The sequence below is a fragment of the Podarcis raffonei genome, chromosome 18 (genome assembly GCF_027172205.1).
Source record: "Podarcis raffonei isolate rPodRaf1 chromosome 18, rPodRaf1.pri, whole genome shotgun sequence".
NCBI lineage: Eukaryota > Metazoa > Chordata > Lepidosauria > Squamata > Lacertidae > Podarcis > Podarcis raffonei.
The window spans coordinates 10,387,699-10,411,908 of NC_070619.1; the positions used below are offsets into that span (position 1 = coordinate 10,387,699).

Genomic DNA, 24,210 nt, shown 5'->3' on the forward strand with positions numbered 1-24,210 from the left:
GAAACCTGCCGGGATGCGATCCGCCAGAACCGGGGAGCCCACTAGCGTTTTGGGGTTCCCAGGCCAAACTCAAAGTCTTCCTCGTCTAGCTCAGGTAAGTTGGCGTTTGGGACACGTATGAGTAGCAGGGAAACATCGAAAAGACATACGCAGCCCCAAAGTCCTCAACAGATCAAGACTTCAAAAAAATGCAACCTCTTTTCCCCTTGGAGTTAACATTTCAGCATTTCTCCGGTCGCCCCAAAACAAATCCCTGCATGCAGAAACAGAGTGAGATTCTGGTTTTCCACCTGCGGGGACTTCCTCAGTTTTTCGCGCTTCCCCTACAACGTTATCAAGTTCTCTCTCACCGCTGCGGCCTCAAAGGAACGGCAGAGAATGGGCAATGCCGTTCTTGGGCACGTAACAAAAAAATAAAATAATAATAATCAAAGGCTTCTTTCTCCTCCTCTCACAACTATTTGCATGAGCGGAGGCTCCCGAAAATGCAAAACAGCCTGCAGGCGAAGAACGTGGCGGTGATCCACTGCTCTTTTAGGCAAAAGGTTGACCGTGAAGGCAGATTTTAGGAAGGTTTAAGGATGTGACTTTTTCCCCTAGGCCTGTGACGTTCATCCATTGGCAAAAAAGTGAGGATGGACGCAGGGAGAATAGAGGAATAGAAATGGCAGCTCACATCCCTCCAGGCAAACTAGTCAAATGTTGGCAACAGCCACGCTTCCTGCAGTTCCAAACCAGCAAGCTCCTCCAAATTCTTCTGCGGTCGCCATAAAGGCAAGGAGAACATTGAGATGATTTGAAACAAATTGAGAGAGATGAAAAAAAACAACAGGGAAAAGACGAACGTCTTGCATGTTATTCTTCCACCCGGAATGATTTTTAAAATCCGCAAAAACTGCAAGATGTAAAAATAAAAATTTGCACAGCGATACGAAAAAACAAACGATCCGGGCGCAAGTCTGACGGGAGCGGTTTCGAACTCACGGCCACCGGCCTCCGGGAGGGTAATTGGGGACGGTCGGGTACTCCGGGAGACTGTTCCCAGAGAAGTTGCTGAACTGAGCTTCCCGGCTCGGGGGGTCCCGCCACGACCCAGTCTGCCACTCGTCCTGAGCTTTCTGGAAGCTTCCGCCGCCGCCGCGGTAAAGCCGGTGGACCTGGTTTCGGAGAGGGAGGGGAGTTTAAAAGGCGGGTCGGAACGGGAGCACCTCAAACTCAAAACCCCGCGGACAGCGCTTCCAGGAAGTGCCGAGAACTACGGAATATTCCCCGTTACCAGTTAAAAATATTGTGCATGCATGCACACATCATAGCTGTCAACGTTTCCCTTTTTAAAAGAGAAATTGTGGTGCTGTAGGTTAAACCACAGAGCCTAGGGCTTGCTGATCAGAAGGTCGGCGGTTCGATTCCTCGCCACGGGGTCAGCTCCCGTTGCTCGGTCCCTGCTCCTGCCCACCTAGCAGTTCGAAAGCACGTCAAAGTGCAAGTAGATAAATAGGTACCGCTCCGGCGGGAAGGTAAACGGCGTTTCCGTGCGCTGCTCTGGTTCGCCAGAAGCGGCTTAGTCCTGCTGGCCACAGGACCCGGAAGCTGTACGCCGGCTCCCTCGGCCAATAAAGCGAGATGAGCGCCACAACCCCAGAGTCGGCCACGACTGGACCTAATGGTCAGGGGTCCCTTTACCTTTACCCTTATTCCGAATAGGATTCCTTGCAAGAAAAGGGAAAAGTTGACAGCTATGGCACACACACACACCCTTTTCTGCATGCCCCAACTGCAGTCAGACTCCAGTTGATAAGACTTGAATTAAATCACATATATATTTACAGAAAGATTCATCCTTGCTGGTATAAATCTTCACATTTACAACCAGGTGATGGTTTCGTTTTTAGAATGATACATTTTCAGAGCAGTTTTTAAAGTTATATCAAAAACTGCTGATTTGGTGGTATTACTAGAAATACGTGGGACGCGGGTGGCGCTGTGGGTTAAACCACAGAGCATAGGGCTTGCTGATCAGATGGTTGGCGGTTCGAATCCCCACGATGGGGTGAGCTCCCGTCGCTCGGTCCAAGCTCCTGCCAACCTAGCATTTCGAAAGCACGTCAAAGTGCAAGTAGATAAATAGGTACAACTCCAGCGGGAAGGTAAACGGCGTTTCCGTGCGCTGCTCTGGTTCGCCAGAAGCGGCTTAGTCCTGCTGGCCACATGACCTGGAAGCTGTACTCCGGCTCCCTCAGCCAGTAAAGCGAGATGAGTGCCGCAACCTCAGAGTCGGTCACGACTGGACCTAACGGTCAGGGGTCCCTTTACCTTTACTAGAAATACAGAACTATGAAATGATTGTGAGGTTTAACAAGTTAGCTGTTTACATTTGGGCAACTTTTCCGCTGTGCTTTGTTGGAAGGAGAAAAACAACCGTTTCCTTAAAGCAATTTAAACAAAACCTCGCTTACCCGCAGAAGGCAAACCAGCATCACCAGTGCCGAAAACGTGAACATGATCGCCGGGATGAGCATGATCACGGCAGCGCCGATGCTCGTGCCAAAGAACGTCACGGCCGCAAGCCAACCGCTGGAAGAGAAGAAAAGGGCATCTGGTCACTGCTGAATGCAGGAAGCTCCCACAGCCATTCGGAAGCCGCGCCGGACGTTTGGCTTCAAAAACAGTTCCCAAACAGTTCCCACTCACTTCCGGGTTTGCGACGTCTGGGAACTTTGCCGTCCCGACTTCCAAAGTACGGCTGTGTACCCTCAACCTTTTCAGAAACGAATAAACTTACCACGCTCCCCAGCCGCCGATGCCGACGGCTTGAATGACGGTCAGGACGAACTGGGCTCCGAAGACAAAGAAGAAAGCCATGAAGTTAAAAGAGCTGTCCGACCTGCGGGAGAAAAGGGAAAAGAGGGAGGATTCAGCGGAGGCCAGGAGTCCTCAAATGGATGAAAACACTGCATAGAGAGGGCCTTCTCGGTGGTGGCGCCCATCCTGTGGAATGCCTTCCCGCCAGATGTCAATTGGACTTTTAGAAGACATCTGAAGGCAGCCCTGTTTAGGGAAGCTTTTAATCTTGGATGTTTTATTGTATTTTTAATAGTCTGTTGGGAGCTGCCCAGAGTGGCTAGGGAAGCCCAGCCAGATGGGCGGGGTATAGTTACCGCATGTTTTGCTCTATAAGACTCACTTTCCCCCTCCTAAAAAGTAAGGGGAAATGTGTGTGCATCTTATGGAGCGAATGCAGGCTGCGCAGCTATCCCAGAAGCCAGAACAGCAAGAGGGATTGCTGCTTTCGCTGCGCAGCGATCCCTCTTGCTGTTCTGGCTTCTGGGATTCAGAATATTTTTTTTCTTGTTTTCCTCCTCCAAAAACTAGGTGCGTCTTGTGGTCTGGTGCACCTTACAGAGCGAAAAATATGGTAATAAAAAATTGTTGTTGTTGTTAAAAGTTTGATGTCTTAATGTGATTTCACAATTTGTTGGCTATAAGAAAAAATAAGAACGGAAACTAGCCAATAATCTTTGCCCTTCCGCAACGCATGCAAAAGTTCACTCGGGAATCGGGATGATAAAAGGTTTAAGGGAGGGCAGGGAAATATATATAGATACATGAAAATCATTACATAGACAGATAATTAGTTTGGGAGGCTGCGAGTTTAGTTCAGAGATGTTTTAAGTTAGAATTAAGAGATCTGGAGATAAGAGAAAGGTTTGGGAAGGGGAAAATAAGAGGAAACAGGGGAAGGGAAGTCCTACGTTTTCGTTTCCACCTGAATATGTAAGGATTTTGAAATGTAATAGAAATGCAAATTGACAGAAATAAAAAATTCTCCCCGGCGGTTCAGAAGGGCTGCGTCCTAGCCGGATGGGCGTGGGAGAAATAATATAAAATAATAATAAATATTATTAAAAGTTTGATGTTTTATTGTGGTTTCAAAGGCAGTGAGTGCGGAAGACGCCGTTTCTGAACGCCGCAAGGAGAAAGGAGCCAGTTTCTTGATGGACTAGATTTCTCCTTGCAGAGAGGTTTTAAAACAACAACAAAAAGGAGCCCATCCACAGGGCTCTGAGCAACATCAGTCCTGGAGATTTTGGGGGAGATAAATGCAGGTGGAGGGACACGGGTGGAGTTGTGGTCTAAACCACAGAGCCTAGGACTTGCCGATCAGAAGGTCGGCGGTTTGAATCCCCGCAATGACGGGGTGAGTTCCCGTTGCTCGGTCCCTGCTCCTGCCAACCTAGCAGTTCAAACGCATGTCAAAGTGCAAGTAGAAAAATAGGTACCACTCTGGCAGGAAGGTAAATGGCGTTTCCGTGCGCTGCTCTGGTTCGCCAGAAGCGGCTTAGTCCTGCAGGCCACATGACCCGGAAGCTGTATGCTGGCTCCCTCGGCCAGTAAAGCGAGATGAGCGCCGCAACCCCAAAGTTGGCCACGACTGGACCTAATGGTCAGGGGTCCCTTTACCTTTACCTTAAATGCAGACGGACAGGTCATTTACCTAAAGGCTTTGTAGACCGGCCGGAACCAGCAGACGTAACCACAGGGGCTGAAAGCGAGGAGCCAGAGAAGCGCCAAGCCGAAGTTGGCCCCGGAACCGCCGGCGATCCACCAGGCCAGGCAGGCGATGAGATTGACGCCCAAGGTGATGCAATAGACTGTGGAAGATGGGAGAGAGAGAAAAAAGGGAAGAAAATAGATGTCTTAAGGCAATAGAAACGGGTTTGGATAGCTCCGTTGGCTGGGCGTGGTGCTGATTTAACGCCAGGGTTGCGGGTTCGATCCCCTTACGGGACACAGCTGCAAATTCCTTTTTCTATTTTATATATATATATAATTTTTATGGGACGCGGGTGGCGCTGTGGGTTAAATCACAGAGCCTAGGACTTGCTGATTCGGTGGTTCGAATCCCCGCAATGACGGGGTGAGCTCCCGTTGCTCGGTCCCTGCTTCTGCCAACCTAGCAGTTCAAAAGCACATCAAAGTGCAAGTAGATCAATAGGTACCGCTCTGGCTGGAAGGTAAACGGCGTTTCCGTGTGCTGCTCTGGTTCGCCAGAAGTGGTTCAGTCCTGCTGGCCACACGACCCGGAAGCTGTACGCCGGCTCCCTCAGCCAATAAAGCGAGATGAGCGCCGCAACCCCAGAGTTGGCCACGACTGGACCTAACGGTCAGGGGTCCCTTTACCTTTACTATAATTTTTATTTTTGCACATGTTTTCCAAACACAACATCCCATCTTATACAACATAACAAACCTTTGGCTATCACAGCCTAGGACTTCTGTCAACCTCGACTAATGAGTTTTCTGACTTTCTGATTTCGAATTTTATTTTAATACAGCGAGGGGGGGGGAGTATTTTATCCCCCGCTAAATTTGCCCGTTGACGAAGAAATGAGCAGTCCCTCATTTATTGCAGCCGTGAGAGACAGAATAACAACAGGAACCCCCCCAGAAACCCAGAAGACAAAAGTCATGTAACTTGAATCGAAAACTATCTTTAGAAAGATTTTTCCTCCGAAAAGCATTTTATTTTTAAAATCCCGATTTAATTTTTTTTAAAAAAAATCCCATTTTTTTTATTTACTTTAAAAAAAACAAATAATTGATTTTTATCCACCCCGAACGTCGTTTTTCCCTCCGGGGGAAACTTACAGATCCATAAGTGATAGATCCGTCTCACCAGCGTCTGATGATCGATTGGAATCTCGTCGGCAAAGTTCTGGTAGAAGCACGGTTTCAGCGGGATGAATTTGGGGAGCGGGGGGAAGTTGTTGACTTTCTCTGGGAAAAGAACGAGAAAAACCAAATTGGGGAAAAGAGGGTGGGTTTGCGAAACGGCGCTTTTGCCGCCGCCGGCTCAAAAATCCCCCAAAACAAAACACATAGGAAGAACTGTCTATTACAAACTATGTACAGTGGTACCTCAGGTTAAGTACTTAATTCGTTCCGGAGGTCCATTCTTAACCTGAAACAGTTCTTAACCTGAAGCACCACTTTAGCTAATGGAGCCTCCTGCTGCCGCCAGAGCACGATTTCTGTTCTCATCCTGAAGCAAAGTTCTAGACCTGAAGCACTATTTCTGGGTTAGCGCCGTCTGTAACCTGAAGCATATGTAACCTGAGGTACCACTGTAGAGTGGTACCTAGGTTTTCGAGCGTCTCAGGAGCTGAACGTTTCGGTTTTCAAACACCCAAAACCCGGAAGAAATTGCTTCCGTTTCCAAACGGCTTCCGCTGCGAGTTTTCCCATTTTTCCAATTGAACTTGCAGCCAGCCCTTTGTGCGCCTCGGTTTTCGAACATTTCAAAAGTCAAAATGACTTTCGGAACGGATTAAGTTTGGCCCTTTTGTTTTAGCTCTTTATTTTGCATTTTTGAGGCTTTTTCGGTTCATTTGTTTTTGTGACTGTGTGGAACCCAGTTCAGCTATTGATTGATTGATTGATTGATTGTGTGACTGCAGAAATGGATAAAAGCCCCCCCCCCATCCAAGCAACAACTATCATCAGTGCAATAATTATTTTTATTTTTATCATCCAAAATACTGTCTTATTTATTTTACAGTACAGTACAGTGGTACCTCGGGTTACATACTTTTTAGGTTACATACGCTTTAGGATACACTCTCTGCTAACCCAGAAGTAGTGCTTCAGGTTGAGAACTTTGCTTCAGGATGAGAATATAAATCGTGCTCCGGCGGCGTGGCAGCAGCAGGAGGCCCCATTAGCTAAAGTGGTGCTTCAGGTTAAGAACATTTTCAGGTTAAGAACGGACCTCCGGAACGAATTAAGTTTTTTTTTTAAAAAAAATATTTATTAAAGTTTTAACAATATAACACAAACAACAACAAAAAAACACAAATACAAAAAATAAACAATCGAATAAAAAAATACACAAAATTAGATTAAACCTTCTATAATATAGCTTTCATTAGCTTGTTTCTTTGACCTCCTCACACCTCCCTTTTTGTATTCTGCTTCAATTTGTTGTTTCAGCAAATCCTTTCCATCTTTCCCAATTTTTTATCCATAAATTATTACAACAATATAATTTAACCTTTCCTGCTTTCCGTCAATAATTTATTTTCCTGCTTTCCGTCAATAATTTATTTAGAACGAATTAAGTTCTTAACCCGAGGTACAACTGTAAATTAATGATAGCTTTCATTTTATGGGTCGATGGTTTTGTTAGATAGTAAAATTCATGTTAAATGGCTGTTTTAGGGGTTGTTTTTAAAAGTATGGAACCGATTAATCCGTTTTGCATCACTTTCTATGAGAAAGCGTGCCTTGGTTTTGGAACAGACTTCCATTAACGGATTAAGTTTGAGAACCAAGGTACCACTGCATTCTGTAGGAGACGTGTACATTTCAGCCCAGTGAACAGAAGGCCTTTTTGCACAATTCTCAAAACACACAGGAGTGCAACGGGTGTCCGAAGTGGCCTGAGAATCACAGGGTTGCAAGAATAATCTAGTCCGAACCCCTGAAATCAAACACTGTTTTTCAGACCGGTAGGGTAGAAAGCTCAAAACCGTTCCTCTGAATATCATTACCTGCCATTTTGTCCTTCGGGTGTTTCCCACGGGGCGGTTTTCAAGTCAGAGTCGACCCTACGAGAGAAAAAACAAAAATTATGAGCCTCAGCAGAACATTTATCGTTTATTCGGGGCAGAGGACATCCACCTAAACGGAAAGAAAGTTAACTTGGCAAAGAAACAAAACGGCAAAGCAGGGTTTCTTCTGCCCCCGAACCGAATTCTTAGCAACACAGGTGATTTAAAGCAGGGGTCAGCATACTTTTTCAGCAGGGGGCCGGTCCACCGTCCCTCAGACCTTGTGGGGGGGCGGACGATATTGGGGGGGAAGGAACAAAATTCCTATGCCCCACAAATAACCCAGAGATGCATTTGAAATAAAAGCACACATTATATTCACGTAAAAACACCGTCCGTGGGCCGGATTTAGAAGGCGAATGGGCCGGATCCGGCCCCCACCCATGATTTAAAGTCAAGAATTTTACAGTTCGGAGGGACCCCAAAGGTCATCCAGTCCAACCCCGTACAATGCAGGAATCTCGACTAAAGCATCGCTGACAGATGGCCGTCCAACCTCTGCTTGAAAACCTCCACGGTGAGTCCGTCACCTTCCATCCCATGCCCAAACAGCTCCTACTGTCAGAAAGTTATTCCTGACATTGAGTCGGAATCACCTCTCGTCACCTGAAGCCACGGGTTCGAGTCCTGCCCTCCGGAGCAGGAGAAAACAAGCTTGCTCCCTCTTCCATGTGACAGCCCTTCGGATATTTGAAGACGGCTCTCCTATCTTCTTTCAGTCTCCTCTTTTCCAGGCTAAACGTCCCCAGCTCCTTCGACCGTTCCTCATCAGGCTTGGTTTCCAGAACTTTCTGCACACCTTCCGGCCTGTCAACACCCTCCTTTAAATTGTGGTGTCCAGAACTGGGCACGGGACTCCGGGTGTGGTCTGACCAAGGCTGAATGGAGCCAAGACTACCCTTGATCCGGACAAGTTAGAAGAATAGAGTTTCCGACTAAACAACAGGAATGCAGTGATACCTCTGGTTAAGAACTTAATCCGTTCCGGAGGTCCATTCTTAACCTGAAACTGTTCTTAACCTGAAGCACCACTTTAGCTAATGGGGCCTCCCGCTGCTGCACGATTTCTGTTCTCATCCTGAAGCAAAGTTCTTAACCCGAGGTACTATTTCTGGGTTAGCGGAGTCTGTAACCTGAAGCATCTGTAACCCGAGGTACCACTGTAACTTCCTATCATTTGGCAGTGGAACAGGTTGCGGAAAAAGGGTCTTTGGTAACTGGGGTGTCCCCCCCCAATTTGCCCACCTGTATACATGGGACGCAGGTGGCGCTGTGGGTTAAACCACAGAGCCTAGGACTTGCTGATCAGAAGGTTGGCAGTTTGAATCCCCGCGACGGGGTGAGCTCCCGTTGCTCGGTCCCTGCTCCTGCCCACCTAGCAGTTCGAAAGCACGTCAAAGTGCAAGCAGATAAATAGGTCCTGCTCCGGCGGGAAGGTAAACGGCGTTTCCGTGCGCTGCTCTGGTTCGCCAGAAGCGGCTTAGTCCTGCTGGCCACATGACCCGGAAACTGTACGCCGGCTCCCTCGGCCAGTAAAGCGAGATGAGCGCCGCAACCCCAGAGTCGGCCACGACTGGACCTAATGGTCAGGGGTCCCTTTCCCTTTAAACTCCGACACGCAGCGGGTTAACGCGGCCACGCTCCGCGGAAACCAGCCACAGCCTCCTCCTTTCATTGGGGCAGACAGAAGACCCCTTTGTCCTGGGTGCCTTTTTCCAAAAAACACCCAGGGAGAGTAATACAAAGAGGCTTGTGTGTCTCTCTCTCTGCCATTTTTTTATTTTTAATTTTTTGCCAAGCAAACAGGAGCAGCTCTGCTAGAGGGTGGGAGGGCTGAATCTTAGCATAAAAACCCCAAACCGCAGAGAATATTCTATTATTTCGAACAGAAGCATTCCTCCAATGGGAGGAGACGAATGACAACAACACAGGTTTCTCTTAGGAATGAATGGCTCTCCCAAACTGATTCAACCCTCCATCTTTTCCATGCGGTAAAGGGAGTGTATCTCAAATTTGCCACCCCCCAACGTCTGGGAATCCTGACTCAGGAGAAGGCTGCTTTAAGACAGCTGCACAGCTATTGCACTATGAATTCGGTGGGCTGGACATTTCAGAGACTTATGGGGGTCCACGATGATCCCAAGGCAGCCCTGCACCGACGCTCGCTTGTTGTTGTTGTTTAGTCGTGTCCGCCTCTTCGTGACCCCCTGGACCAGAGCACGCCAGGCACTCCTGTCTTCCACTGCCTCCCGCAGTTTGGTCAAACTCATGTTGGCCGCTTTGAGAACACTGTCCCACCATCTCGTCCTCCGTCGTCCCCTTCTCCTTGTGCCCTCCATCTTTCCCAACATCAGGGTCTTCTCCAGGGAGTCTTCTCTTCCCATGAGGTGGCCAAAGTATTGGAGCCTCAGCTTCAGGATCTGTCCTTCCAGTGAGCACTCAGGGCTGATTTCCTTCAGAATGGAGAGGTTGGATCTTATTGCAGTCCATGGGACTCTCAAGAGTCTCCTCCAGCACCAGAATTCAAAAGCATCCATTCTTCGGCCATCAGCCTTCTTGATGGTCCAGCTCTCACTTCCTTACATCACGGCTGGGAAAACTGTAGCTTCTTGTCCCACATAGAGATTTCTCAGGAGACAGATGAGGTGATCAGGCACTCCCATTTCTTTAAGAACTTGCCATAGTTTGCTGTGGTCAACAAAGTCAAAGGCTTTTGCATAGTCAATGAAGCAGAAGTAGATGTCTTTCTGGAACTCTCTAGGTTTCTCCATAATCCAGCGCATATTTGCAATTTGGTCTCTGGTTCCTCTGCCTCTTCTAAATCCAGCTTGCACTTCTGGGAGTTCTCGGTCCACATACTGCTTAAGCCTGCCTTGTAGAATTTTAAGCATAACCTTGCTAGCGTGTGAAGTGAGCGCAATTGTGTGGTAGTTGGAGCATTCTTTGGCACTGCCCTTCTTTGGGATTGGGATGTAGACTGATCTTCTCCAATCCTCTGGCCACTGCTGAGTTTTCCAAACTTGCTGGCATATTGAGTGTCAGCATATTGAGTGTTTACCCCTGCGTAAACCGCTTGCCGCTTTAGCTGTCAAGCATAGTCTCCCCACACAAACTGTTTTTCTGCTTTAAAAAGGAAAGGTCTATTCGAGATATCCTAGTTTCCTGCCATCTCGGATGAATGAAAAACATCCCTTGCCGAGGTCGCGATAGCCAAGGAAACACCCGTCACGTTCTGGGAAAACGGCCGGATCAGGGAACGCCATTTCAGTTAAATCTGTTTTAAAAGGACTGTTTTATTTTTGCTATACAGTAGTACCTCAGGTTAGAGGGACGCGGGTGGCGCTGTGGGTTAAACCACAGAGCCTAGGACTTGCCGATCGGAAGGTCGACGGTTCGAATCCCCGTGACGGGGTGAGCTCCCGTTGCTCGGTCCCTGCTCCTGCCAACCTAGCAGTTCCAAAGCACGTCAAAGTGCAAGTAGATAAATAGGTACCGCTCCGGCGGGAAGGAAAACGGCGTTTCCGTGCGCTGCTCTGGTTCGCCAGAAGCGGCTTAGTCCTGCTGGCCACATGACCCGGAAAAACTATCTGTGGACAAACACTGGCTCCCTCGGCCAGTAAAGCGAGATGAGCGCCGCAACCCCAGAGTCGGCCACGACTGGACCTAATGGTCAGGGGTCCTTTAGTACCTCTGGTTACGTACTTAATTTGTTCCGGAGGTCCGTTCTTAACCTGAAACTGTTCTTAACCCGAAGCACCACTTTAGCTTATCGGGCCTCCCGCTGCTGCCACCGCACGCTTTCTGTTCTCATTCTGAAGCAAAGTTCTCAACCTGAGGTACTATTTCTGGGTGAGTGGAGTCTGTAACCTGAAGCGTCTGTAATCTGAGGTACCACTGTATTTTAAATTGATTTAGGCAGGCTAGGCCGACGGCAACATCTCTTCTTAAATCAGTCAACCCCACGCTATGTGTTTTAAATGACTCTTATAAACAGAACTGCAGCTTAAAGGTGCCAGGACTCACAGCTTCCTTTACAAGTGACAATTCCCAGGATTCGGCTACTTTAAACAGCCCCAGATAATTGTGGGAATTGTAGTTCAAGGGTGCCGGGAAGGAACTGTAGCTCTGGGAGGTTTGTGGCCTCGGAAAACTACCGTTCTGAGGAGACACGGACTCTTCAGACCACTCCGAAAGTCGTGGCTCCACGTGGGAACTGTAGCTCAAGGGTGCCGAACTCCCAGAGCTACAAGTCCCAGCACCTTCAAACTACAGTTCCCAGGATTCTTGATTCAAGTTGGTCACAGTGGGACTTAGAATCATAGAATAGAATCATAGAGTTGGAAGAGACCACAAGGGCCATCGAGTCCAACCCCCTGCCAAGCAGGAAACACCATCAGAGCACTCCTGACACATGGTTGTCAAGCCTCTGCTTAAAGACCTCCAAAGAAGGAGACTCCACCACACTCCTTGGCAGCAAATTCCACTGTCAAACAGCTCTTACGGTCAGGAAGTTCTTCCTAATGTTTAGGTGGAATCTTCTTTCTTGTAGTTTGGATCCATTGCTCCGTGTCCGCTTCTCTGGAGCAGCAGAAAACAACCTTTCTCCCTCCTCTATGTGACATCCTTTTATATATTTGAACATGGCTATCATATCACCCCTTAACCTCCTCTTCTCCAGGCTAAACATGCCCAGCTCCCTTAGCCGTTCCTCATAAGGCATCGTTTCCAGGCCTTTGACCATTTTGGTTGCCCTCCTCTGGACACGTTCCAGTTTGTCAGTGTCCTTCTTGAACTGTGGTGCCCAGAACTGGACACAGTACTCCAGGTGAGGACTTGCGTTTGAGTAAACCAACGGAGAGGATTGGCTCTGAAAGGCACCGGGACCTCCACCTGCAAAATGAATTGAGGCAAAAACCTCTCCCCTCGTACATTCTACAACTTATATTTTGTTTGTGCGTGTTTATTCCTTTCCCCTTTTTACTCTCAGGAGGGTCCTTGGGGAAGCATAACCCCCCCCCATAAATACAGTGGTACCTTGGTTCTCAAACTCAATCCGTCCCAGAGGTCCGCTCCAAAACCAAACCAATTAATTCATTCCGAAGTTTCGTGCTTAACCTGAAACTGTTCTTAACCACTTTAGCTAATGGGGCCTCCTGCTGCCGCCATGCCAGAGCACAATTTCTGTTCTCATCCTGAAGCAAAGTTCTTAACCTGAAGCACTATTTCTGGGTTAGCGGAGTCTGTAACCTGAAGCGTATGTAACCTGAGGCGCATGTAAGCCGAGGTACCACTGTAATGCAAAACGGATTAACCCTTTCCAGACTTTTAAAAACAACCCCTAAAACAGGCAATTTAACATGAGTTTTACTATCTAACAAGGCCACTGATCTATAAAATGAAAGCAATAAACAATGTACTGCAGTCACACAATCTATCAGTAGCTGAACTGGGTTCCACACAGTCACAAGAACAAAACGAAAAAGAGCCGCAAAAACGAAAAAGCAAAATAAATAGCGAAAACAGGCAGACCTCAGCGTAACACACAAAACGGAAGCGTGGCATTCAAAACGGAGCATGTTCGGCTTCCGAAAAAAGTTTGCGAACCGGAACACTTCCTTCCGGGTTTGCAGTGTTTGGGTTCCAAGTTGTTTGAGAACCAAGGTACCCCTGTATGTTCATACAAGACAGAAAGGCTGTTTAAAAACAGGAAGCTTTGAAGGAATTTCAACAGCAGATGTCACACCCCTAAGGATAAAATTAACTCTCCGCTTACTCTGAATCAACCCTTCTTGCGACAGCTTTTCCACGACTGCGAACCCAGATTCAAGATAACCAAGGGAGCAAACTCCACCGTTGGTTTGCGTGCAAGCCGCGCACATTTATCTATAGCAAGCCTTCGCGCAGCCAAAATGTGGCACTTGCTCCCGCAGGACTGAGAAATGGCCACCAATTTGGAAGGCTTTAAAAGACAGGGACAAATCCATGCAGAAAGAGGAGGATGTCATCATTCGCTCCGACAGCTGCGTTCAAAAATCCACCAAAATCCTGTTTTCTTGTTGCTCCCCTCCAGACCTCTCGGTATATTAAAGGAGTTTTCTCATTACTCCTCCAGAAAATGGAGTTTTTAGCCCAAGGCCTCCCAAATTTTTCTACTGGGTAAAGCACTGACTTTCCTATGGACTTCCGGCGCCTAAAATTTAGCTCCAGGATTTGGAGCTGAGTTTACAGTGTCCTGATTAGCCTCAGCTGGTTCAATTAAATAAAATAACACCATCTGGTTCAATTCAATTAAATACCCTCTACTTATTCGCCTGCTCAACTCGCCCCGATGTTTTGTCCCTCTAGCTGGGAACGAAAACCCCCAAAAAGCTGGGTCTAGGATCATATGCCTGGCTAGTTTCTCCCCAAATATTGTGGTAGTAAATGAGGTTCAGCGCGGTCTCCTGGTTTTGGGGAGTCAGCTGTTTTCAAGCATGCAGCTTGCAAGGAGTTAGTAGTTTGTTCCAGATCATAACCTGTTCCTGGAACTTTTGAGGATCGACCTGTACTGCAGACTTAATAATAATAATAATAAATTAAAATCAAGACTTTAAAAAAGTCACACGAGCTGTCAGATTCCCCCTTCTCCTTCCAGAGAACTGGATTTTGGTCTGGCAACCGATTTGCAGAACTCTTGGAGGAAGCCGTGACTCAAAAACAAAATTGCTCATCCTCTTAACAAGAATGTGCAACACATCACTTTGACCGGATACAGCAGCCAGGGATCTTCTTAGATTTTCTAAGTGAGATCCAAACTCAACTCATGACATCAATATCACCTCCAGAAAGCCGTCCTAGAGAAGACTCAAGTCAACATAATCTCCCCCAACTGCTTGTTTTTACGTATTATCCACACACACCATATATACACAGAGGGTCTTCTGGCGGTTCCCTCATTGCGAGAAGCAAAGCTACAGGGAACCAGGCACAGGGCCTTCTTGGTGGTGGCGCCCGCCCTGTGGAACGCCCTTCCAGCAGATGTCAAAGCGATAAACAACTACCTGACATTCAGAAGACATCTTAAGGCAGCCCTGTTCAGGGAAGTTTTTAACGTGTGATATTTTACTGTATTTTTGGTTTCTATGGAAGCCGCCCAGAGTGGCTGGGGAGGCCCAGCCAGATGGGCGGGGTATAAATAATAAATAATAATAATAATAATAATAATAATAATTAATATGCCTGGTGCTTAGAAAAGCAGTAAGCACCTGATGTTTAAATAAATGTTAGCAGCATTAAATATGTATTTTTTGCCCTATAAGACGCACCAGACCACGAGACGCACCTAGTTTTTGGAGGAGGAAAACAAGAAAAAAAATATTCCAAATCTCAGAAGCCAGAACAGCAAGAGGGATCGCTGCGCAGTGAAAGCAGCAATCCCTCTTGCTGTTCTGGCTTCTGGGATAGCTGCGCAGCCTGCATTCGCCCCATAAGACGCACACACGTTTCCCCTTATAGAGCAAAAACACGGCCTCAGTTGTTGAAAGTGTAACTAAAAAACTAGCAAAACCGACTGTTGCACATCAAACACAATGCACCACAGCAAAAAACCAACTAAAGCAAATATAAATATCGCTGCAAAGTCAAGTCTAGCAAATCTATTTTATGAGCTTGTCTCAGGGCACAAATAGAACTTAATTAGTAATAGTAATAATGAAAATGAAAATGATGGTGATATTTTTTTGTTTGTCTGTTTGTACCCAGCCACCTCTGGGCAACTTCCAGCATAAATGAAAACATACCCAAACCTACTGTTGCATAGCAAACTCAATGCACTTCTGCAAAATCAACTAAAGCAAAAGCAATTATTGCTGCAAAGTCAAATCTAACCAATATAATTGCACTATTCTAGGAGCTTCACTCAGGGCAGTGTACTAATATAATAATAGTATCAATGATAATAATGACAACAACAACAAAACAATAGTAACATTAATGACAACAAAAAATATTATTTACATACCCAAACCAACTGTTGCATAGCAAACTCAATGCGCTACTTTGCAAAACCAACTAAAGCAAATGCAATTACAGTGCTACCTCGGGTTAAGAGCTTAATTCATTCCAGAGGTCTGTTCTTAACCTGAAACTGTTCTTAACCTGAAGCACCACTTAAGCTAATGGGGCCTCCTGCTGCTGCCGCGCCACCAGAGCACAATTTCTGTTCTTATCCTGAAGCAGAGTTCTTAACCTGAAGCACTATTTCTGGGTTAGCGGAGTCTGTAACCTGAAGCGTATGTAACCCAAGGTATCACCGTATTGCTGCAAAGTCAAATCTCACCAATACAATTGCACGATTCTATGAGCTTCTTTCAGGGCCGTGTACAAATATAATAACAGTAACAATGATAAGGATAATAAATATTTATTAAAGCATATTATAAAAACATAGCAAAACCAACTGTTGCATAGCAAATGCACTGCTACAAAACAAACTAAGAATGGTAACAATGAAAATGACAACAATAATAGTGGTAATAGTGACAAGAACAATAATATTATTTACATACCCAAAACCAACTGTTGCAGAGCAATCTCAATGCACTTCTGCAAAACTAACTAAAGCAAATGCAACTAACCAATATAATTGCACTATTATACGAACTTGTCTCAGGGCTGTGTACAAATATAATAATAGTAACAATGATAATAATGGCAACAAAAAATAATAGATATTTTAAAATTAAATATTTTAATAATTTTTTTAAAATTATTTTAATTAAACCAACTGCTGCATAGCCAACTCAATGCACTACTGTACTTTGCAAAAGCAGCTAAAGCAAATGCAAAAAGGCATTGCAATACCCTGGAAGCTTCCAGCCCAGCCCCCCCTCTGCACAAGTCAAATCTAACCAATATAACGGCACAAAAATAATAACAGTAACAATTATAATAATGACGACAACAATAATAAATATTATTAAATACCCCAAACCAACTGTTGCACAGCAAACTCAAAATGCACCACTTTGCAAAACCAACTGAAGCAAATGCAATTATTGCTGCAAAGTCAAATCTAACCAATACAGTTGCACAAAAATAATAACAGTAACAATTATAATAATGATGTCAACAATAATAAATATTATTAAATACCCCAAACCAACTGTTGCACAGCAAACTCAAAATGCACCACTTTGCAAAACCAACTGAAGCAAATGCAATTACCCCTTGCAAAGAGGAATTGCAATGCCCTGGGTGCTTCCAGCCCAGCCCCCCCCCCCTTGCACACGCGCCGGGCGTGCAACACGCGCCCTTTGCCCGGGCTCCTGGTGCAAGCCCCTCCCCCTCCCCCAGCCAGCCAATCAGCGGCGTCCCCGGGCCTGAGGGCGTTTTGGGAAGCGGGAGCCGCGGCTCCGGGTCCGTTACCTCCGCCGCCGCCTCTGCCAGCATCTGCCGCCGCCGCCAACGCCGCCCTTCGCTCTTTTCCCCCGGCCCTCCGCTTCGCCGCGGTGCGCCTCTGGGAGTCGTAGTCCTCGAAGAGGCTCCCCTCATAGGGCGTCGCGGGAGGCGGGACTGCAACTCCCGTCGGCCACCGCGGCCGGTCACGGGACGGCCGTCGGCTTGCGGGCGCCTAAGGGAAGAAAAGAACATAGACTTTTCCTGTAGACTCGCACGCGGGGACGGAATTCCGGGATTCATGTGGGAAGGAAGAAGCTTCACGCGGAGCCAAGGAGGTCCAAGACTTAAGCCCAAAACAATATAAAAGCCTTATTCTATCCAGTGGCATCGGGGGTTGCCTCGGGTTCCTCACTCGCGTGGGCGAGGAAGTGCTATAGCCGTTAAATAAGGTGAGCCAGTCTTGATTTTTCTTATCTCTATGAAAGGAGAAAGCAAGGGAAAAGGGAGGCTACGGTGTCTCGGTTGGGACAGAATTGCTGGAATGCAAACTAGCCTTAAGCACAGGCAGCTAATCTATTGGAACGCAGACCTATCTGCAATAACCTAAAGCAGGCATTCCCAACCTGCGCCCTCCAGATGTTTTGGACTACAATTCCCATCATCCCTGACCACTTTTACTATTACCTAGGGATCATGGGAGTTGTAGTCCCAAAACATCTGGCGCAGGCACCCCCAAAATCGGCCCTCCAGATGTTTTGGACTACAATTCCCATCATCCCTGACCACTGGTCCTGTTAGCTAGGGATCATGGGAGTTGTAGTCCCAAAACAGCTGGAGGGCCGCAGGTAGGGGATGCCTTAGGGCTGTGCTTTGTGCGCAACAACAATGATATACTGTACTGGGATCAATGCGATTGCAAAACTAATACTTTCATATTTAAACCAACAAAAAACAAAATTTGCACAATAGTTACTGTGACAATTTTGGAACTGCCTGCCCCTTGACATCAAGGCACAAACACAATGCTTTATTCATTTATTTAAAAATAACACACATATTTTCTTTCTAAAATATAATTTTTGAAAATTATATTGACTGATTGCTTTTAGAGATTTACATCCCATGTTTACAAAAACACACCTGTTGTTGTTGTTTAGTCGTGTCCGCCTCTTGGTGACCCCCTGGACCAGAGCACGCCAGGCACTCCTGTCTTCCACTGCCTCCCGCAGTTTGGTCAAACTCATGCTGGTAGCTTCGAGAACACTGTCCCACCATCTCGTCCTCTGTCGTCCCCTTCTCCTTGTGCCCTCCATCTTTCCCAACATCAGGGTCTTTTCCAGGGAGTCTTCTCTTCTCAGGAGGTGGCCAAAGTCTTGGAGCCTCAGCTTCAGGATCTGTCCTTCCAGTGAGCACTCAGGGCTGATTTCCTTCCGAATGGAGAGGTTTGATCTTCTTGTAGTCCATGGGACTCTCAAGAGTCTTCTCCAGCACCATAATTCAAAAGCATCCATTCTTTGGCGATCAGCCTTCTTGATGGTCCAGCTCTCACCTCCGTACATCACTACTGGGAAAACCATAGCTTTTACTATACGGACCTTTGTTGGCAAGGTGATGTCTCTGCTTTTTAAGATGCTGTCTGGGTTTGTCATTGCTTTTCTCCCAAGGAGGAGGCGTCTTTTAATTTCATGGCTGCTGTCACCATCTGCAGTAATCATGGAGCCCAAGAAAGTCAAATCTCTCACTGCCTCCATTTCTTTCCCTTCTGTTTGCCAGGAGGTGATGGGCCCAGTGGCCATGGTCTTAGTTTTTTTGATGTTGAGCTTCAGACCATATTTTGCGCTCTCCTCTTTCACCCTCATTAAAAGGTTCTTTAATTCCTCCTCACTTTCTGCCATCAACGTTGTGTCATCTGCATATCTGAGGTTGTTGATATTTCTTCCGGCAATCATAATTCCGGCTAGGGATTTATCCAGCCCAGCCTTTCGCATGATGAATTCTGCATATAAGTTAAATAAGCAGGGAGACAAGCGTTACAGTGCTGTAACTTCCGCTGTCATGCAATCATCATCCACTGGATGTCAGGAGTTCCAAACAAAAATCTCCAAATAGCCAAAAACAAACCCGCATGCCTTTCCTTACAATATATATATATATATATATATATATATATATATATATATATATACATACATACATCAACTGGGAAAATGCAGTTTGTATTATTGGTATAACCTGTCGGAATTCTAGATGAGAGAATTGTAGAGTTGGAAGGGACCTCATTGGTTATCTAGTCCAACCCACCCGATATGAGGGAATCAAGAAGGGTCAGAAGTGAGAAAATGGACCCGATATTTGTCCTGTAGGCATTGAGGGTTGCTACCCATTAAAGCAGGAAGAAATGGAGGCAGTGAGAGATTTTACTTTCTTGGGCTCCATGATCACTGCAGATGGTGACAGCAGCCACAAAATTAAAAGACGCCTGCTTCTTGGGAGGAAAGCAATGACAAACCAAGACAGCATCTTAAAAAGCAGAGACATCACCTTGCCAGCAAAGGTCCGTATAGTTCAAGCTCTGGTTTTCCCAGTAGTGATGTATGGAAGTGAGAGCTGGACCATCAAGAAGGCTGATGGCCGAAGAATGGATGCTTTTGAATTCTGGTGCTGGAGGAGACTCTTGAGAGTCCCATGGACTGCAAGAAGATCCAACCTCTCCATTCTGAAGGAAATCAGCCCTGAGTGCTCACTGGAAGGACAGATCCTGAAGCTGAGGCTCCAAGACTTTGGCCACCTCATGAGAAGAGAAGACTCCCTGGAAAAGACCCTGATGTTGGGGAAAGATGGAGGGCAGAAGGAGAAGGGGACGACGGAGGACAAGATGGTGGGACAGTGTTCTCAAAGCTACAAATATGAGTTTGTCCAAAGTGGGGGAGGCAGTGGAAGACAGGAGTGCTTGGCATGCTCTGGTCCATGGGGTCACGAAGAGGCGGACATGACTAAACGACTAAACAACACCCATTCAACCATGGGTAGGCAAACTAAGGCCCGGGGGCCGTATCCGGCCCAATCGCCTTCTAAATCCGGCCTGCGGACGGTCCAGGAATCAGCGTGTTTTTGCATGAGTAGAACGTGTGCTTTTATTTAAAATGCATCTCTAGGTTATTTGTGGGGCGTACGAATCCTTTCATTATTATTTTTCCAAAATATTGTCAGGCCCCCAACAAGGTCTGAGGGACAGTGGACCGGCCCCCTGCTGAAAAAGTTTGCCAAAGGATTAAAGGACCTTTTTTCTTATCATCATCATTTGCTTAATGAACCTTGGGTGCATTTTGGGCTCCAAACGAACGCTTGCTCCCAAGTAAGTCCCGCTGAACTTCCTTTCCGAGCAAACCTGCCCAGGGTTAAGGTGGTTTTTAAGGGTTTAAAAAGTAAATACATGGGTTCGAATTCCAGAGGTGCGTGGTATCATAATAACAATAACAATAATAAACATTAGCTCCAGGGGTACCCAAACTTTTTCCAGATTTGATGAAGTCAACATGCATGTGGCCGACCAAAGTTGCTGAGCTTTTTCGAGGATTAAAGTTGTTGAGTTTTTTTCACAATTTTACCCCAAAGTTGTTGATCTTTTTTATGATTTAAGTTGCTGAGCTTTTGGGGGGATTTTACCTCAGGGACGCAGGTGGGCTGTGGGTTAAACCACAGAGCCTAGGACTTGCCAATCAGAAGGTCAGCGGTTCGAATCCCCGCAATGACGGGGTGAGCTCCCGTTGCTCGGTCCCTGCTCCTGCCCACCTGGCAGTTCGAAAGCACCTCAAAGTGCAAGTAGATAAATAGGTACCGCTCTGGCGGGAAGGTAAACGGCGTTTCCGTGCGCTGCTCTGGTTCGCCAGAAGCGGCTTAGTCCTGCTGGCCACATGACCCGGAAGCTGTACGCCGGCTCCCTCGGCCAATAAAGTGAGATGAGCGCCGCAACCCCAGAGTCGGCCACCACTGGACCTAATGGTCAGGGGTCCCTTTAACTTTACCTTTACCTTACCTCAGGAGATAAACAACTGCCGCAGGGGCCGCATTAAACTGACCGGCGGGCCGGATTAGACCCCCAAAACGGACTTTGGACATGCCTTGACCCAGGACATTCAATACAGGGATCTCAAAGCAGCTGTCTTATTACAAAAGAACTTCAGAAATAGACTGGAAAAGAGAAGTTGCTGAATTAAAAACTTACCGGTATTCCTAAACTGAAAACTGTGGAGAGACCTGGTCCGAGTAGAGATATTGGATTCTTGTCTTGTTACACATGCCTGGATAGATTAATCAGCCAAAATGGCCTTTCAAAATCTGAAGTACCGTATTTTTTGCTCTATAAGACTCACTTTTCCCCTCCTAAAAAGTAAGGGGAAATGTGTGTGCGTCTTATGGAGCGAATGCAGGCTGCGCCGCTATCCCAGAAGCCAGAACAGCGAGAGGGATTGCTGCTTTCGCTGCGCAGCGATCCCTCTTGCTGTTCTGGCTTCTGAGATTCAGAATATTTTTTTCCTTGTTTTCTTCCTCCAAAAACTAGGTGCGTCTTGTGGTCTGGTGCGTCTTACAGAGCGAAAAATACGGTACTTTGCAATGGAGTTTTGCAGAGCTTTGGGCGGTTGTTATCGTTCTTTACTGCGAAAGAAGAAAGAAAGAAACCGGTATTTCTTGTTTACTTAATGATTTTTTTATATATATCCCTTCATTCCCTTTCCTGTGCCAACTTCCCTTCCTGTCAGTAAGATTTCTATAAGCCCTGAAGGGCTCTCTCTTGGCACAGCAGGGGTTTGGCACCAGTTGTTAAATGTCTGATGATAAGATCTGGGTTCAAATCTCCAATCTGCCATGAAACCAAGGGTGTGTGTGTGTGTGTGTGTGTAACGTACAATCTTTCCAGGCCAGGCATACCTCATAGGGTTGCTGTGAGGATAAACTAAGCGGACAGGTTGCATGTAATGAGGTCCTTGAATAATAATAATAATAATAATAATAATTATTATTATTATTATTATTTATTGTTTATACCCCGCCCATCTGGCTGGGCTTCCCCAGCCACTCTGGGCGGCTTCCAACAAAATATTAAAATACAGTAAAGCACCAAACATTAAAAGCTTCCCTAAACAGGGCTGCCTTCAGATGCCTTCTAAAAGTCTGGTAGTTGTTCTTCTCTTTGACATCTGGTGGGAGGGCGTTCCACAGGGCAGGCGCCACCACCAAGAAGGCCCTCTGCCTGGTTCCCTGTAACCTCACTTCTCGCAATGAGGGAACCACCAGAAGGCCCTTGGAGCTGGACCTCCGTGTCCGGGCAGAACGATGGGGGTGGAGACGCTCCTTCAGGGATACAGGGCCATTTAGGTCAGGGGTCAGGGGTCCCTTTACCTTTACCTTTACCTTTACCTTTACCTTTACCTTCTTGCTTCAACTCTGGTAATTATTTGGTGTTTTTATCTTTTAAAGGACAGTTAAGTCCAGTTGTGGCTGACTCTGGGGTTGTGGCGCTCATCTCGCTTTACTGGCCGAGGGAGCCGGCGTACAGCTTCTGGGTAATGTGGCCAGCAGAAAGAAGCCGCTTCTGGCGAACCAGAGCAGCGCACGGAAACGCTGTTTACCTTCCCGCTGGAGCGGTACCTATTTATCTACTTGCACTTTGACGTGCTTTTGAACTGCTAGGTTGGCAGGAGTTTTATCTTTCGTACAAGATAAAAACACAAATATTATTATTATTATTAATTTCTTATTTATACCCCGCCCATCCAGCTGGGTTTCCCCCTCTATTAACTCTAACAGAGCATTAGAGTTATAATATAAAAGAGGGAAGATAAGTTGCAGCTAAGGGTTGAAAAGAAAAGAAAATTCTAGGAAATGGGATGGGAAGCTGATAATACAAAAGGGGAAAAACTTATGTATCGGATTTTGATGTGGGATTTGTGGAATAACAACAACACAAAATAATAAAAACAAGAACAGAAACAAACCAATCCCTCCCCCTAACTAGGAATTATCCAGGAAATAAAAGGACACAACTAATTCAGATCCATTCATTCCAATAGGTTTACTCTGAGTAGGATTTCCCTGCCTTGTCACTACAACTCCTTGCATTATAATGTTTGGGTAATTTTTTTTTAAAAAGACATATTTGTTCTGAAATCCATGAGGGGGGCATTTTTATTTTTTAAAAAGAACCCAAATAATAATCTTTGTTTGATCTTGGCCAGCCTATCCAATTCCTTTCCTTTGCAAAATTCACTTTTCCTCCCGTCTATTTCCACGATATAAAAACAAACCTATCTACTTAATCCAGTTCCAATTATGGGGTTGGTTAGTTAGGTATTAATGGAAATTTTGAAGCTGCGAGAGGGGGCGGAAGTGGGTGGGAAAAGGGATGCGGCTCCTTTAAATGGAGAGAGAGAGAGAGAGAGAGAGAGAGAGAGAGAGAGAGAGAGAGAGAGAGAGAGAGAGAGAAGCGGAACTGACTTTGCCAGGACTTCTAGGGAGCGTCTGCAAAGAACCAAAAATGTCACATTTTTTCATGGTCTCCCCCCCTTTTTTATTTTGCACAAGGGAGAGAAATGGGAACAGTTGGCAATCTCAGCGAGTCAGAGAATATGGGGCATCTGTGGCTGTTTTTGGACTCCAATTGGGGGGGCGGAAGTGTGGTCTAGTGGTTAGAGCACTGGACTGGGACTGAAGCTTTTGAATCCTTGCCCCTCCGCTGCTCCCTGCTCAGCTCTGAACCTCACCCACGGGGAAATTAAAACGACCACGTAGGCCGTCTGGAGGAAACATAATAATAATAATAATACATTTTATTTATATCCCGCCCTCCCCAGCCGAAGCCGGGCTCAGGGCGGCTAACAACAATAAAACAGTAGAACAGTACAACACAACATGGTACAACAGTACAACACAACATGGGATAATAATAATAATAATAATAATAATAATAATAATAATAATAATTTTTATTTATACCCTGCCCTCCCCAGCCAAGGCCGGGCTCAGGGCGGCTAACAAGCAATAATAAAAACAAGTTGAATGAATACAACTATGGATGAATAATCCCCTCTAACCATTGGCCCTGCTGGCTGCAAGCAGAGCAGTGACCCAACAGTCACCCAGTAAGCTTCATAGCCGAGCGAGGAATTTGAACCCAGGTCCTAGTCTGGCAGTCTAACCACCAGGCAGCACTGCCTCTCCACCT

The 24,210-nt window shown here is 46.3% G+C and overlaps 1 protein-coding gene across 2 annotated transcripts; it reads right to left on the reverse strand.

Moving 5' to 3' along the window:
• Positions 1–326: 326 nt before the first annotated feature.
• SCAMP4 (secretory carrier membrane protein 4) lies at positions 327–17,131 on the reverse strand. Of its 2 annotated transcripts, none has more exons than XM_053372322.1 (7): positions 17,016–17,131; positions 7,551–7,607; positions 5,650–5,778; positions 4,496–4,652; positions 2,783–2,884; positions 2,457–2,574; positions 327–1,157 (listed from the first exon to the last, which is right to left on the reverse strand). In XM_053372322.1, exons 2-7 carry the CDS (start codon positions 7,555–7,557, stop codon positions 981–983), a joined length of 690 nt encoding a protein of 229 aa, XP_053228297.1. In that variant the 5' UTR covers positions 7,558–7,607; positions 17,016–17,131; the 3' UTR covers positions 327–980. The 2 variants fall into 2 exon arrangements, with proteins under 2 accessions (XP_053228297.1, XP_053228298.1); XM_053372323.1 differs by lacking the exon at positions 17,016–17,131 and adding an exon at positions 16,575–16,599.
• Between the last annotated feature and the right edge of the window lie 7,079 nt (positions 17,132–24,210).

Bases quoted from the DNA above. Each gene is read 5' to 3' on its own strand.
- SCAMP4 (XM_053372322.1), bottom strand. The intron at 4,653-5,649 runs GTAAGTTTCCCC...CATCTTCCACAG, and splicing joins GATCTATCACTTATGGATCT to TCTATTGCATCACCTTGGGC. The intron at 2,885-4,495 runs GTAAATGACCTG...TTTCTCCCGCAG, and splicing joins CCGGTCTACAAAGCCTTTAG to GTCGGACAGCTCTTTTAACT.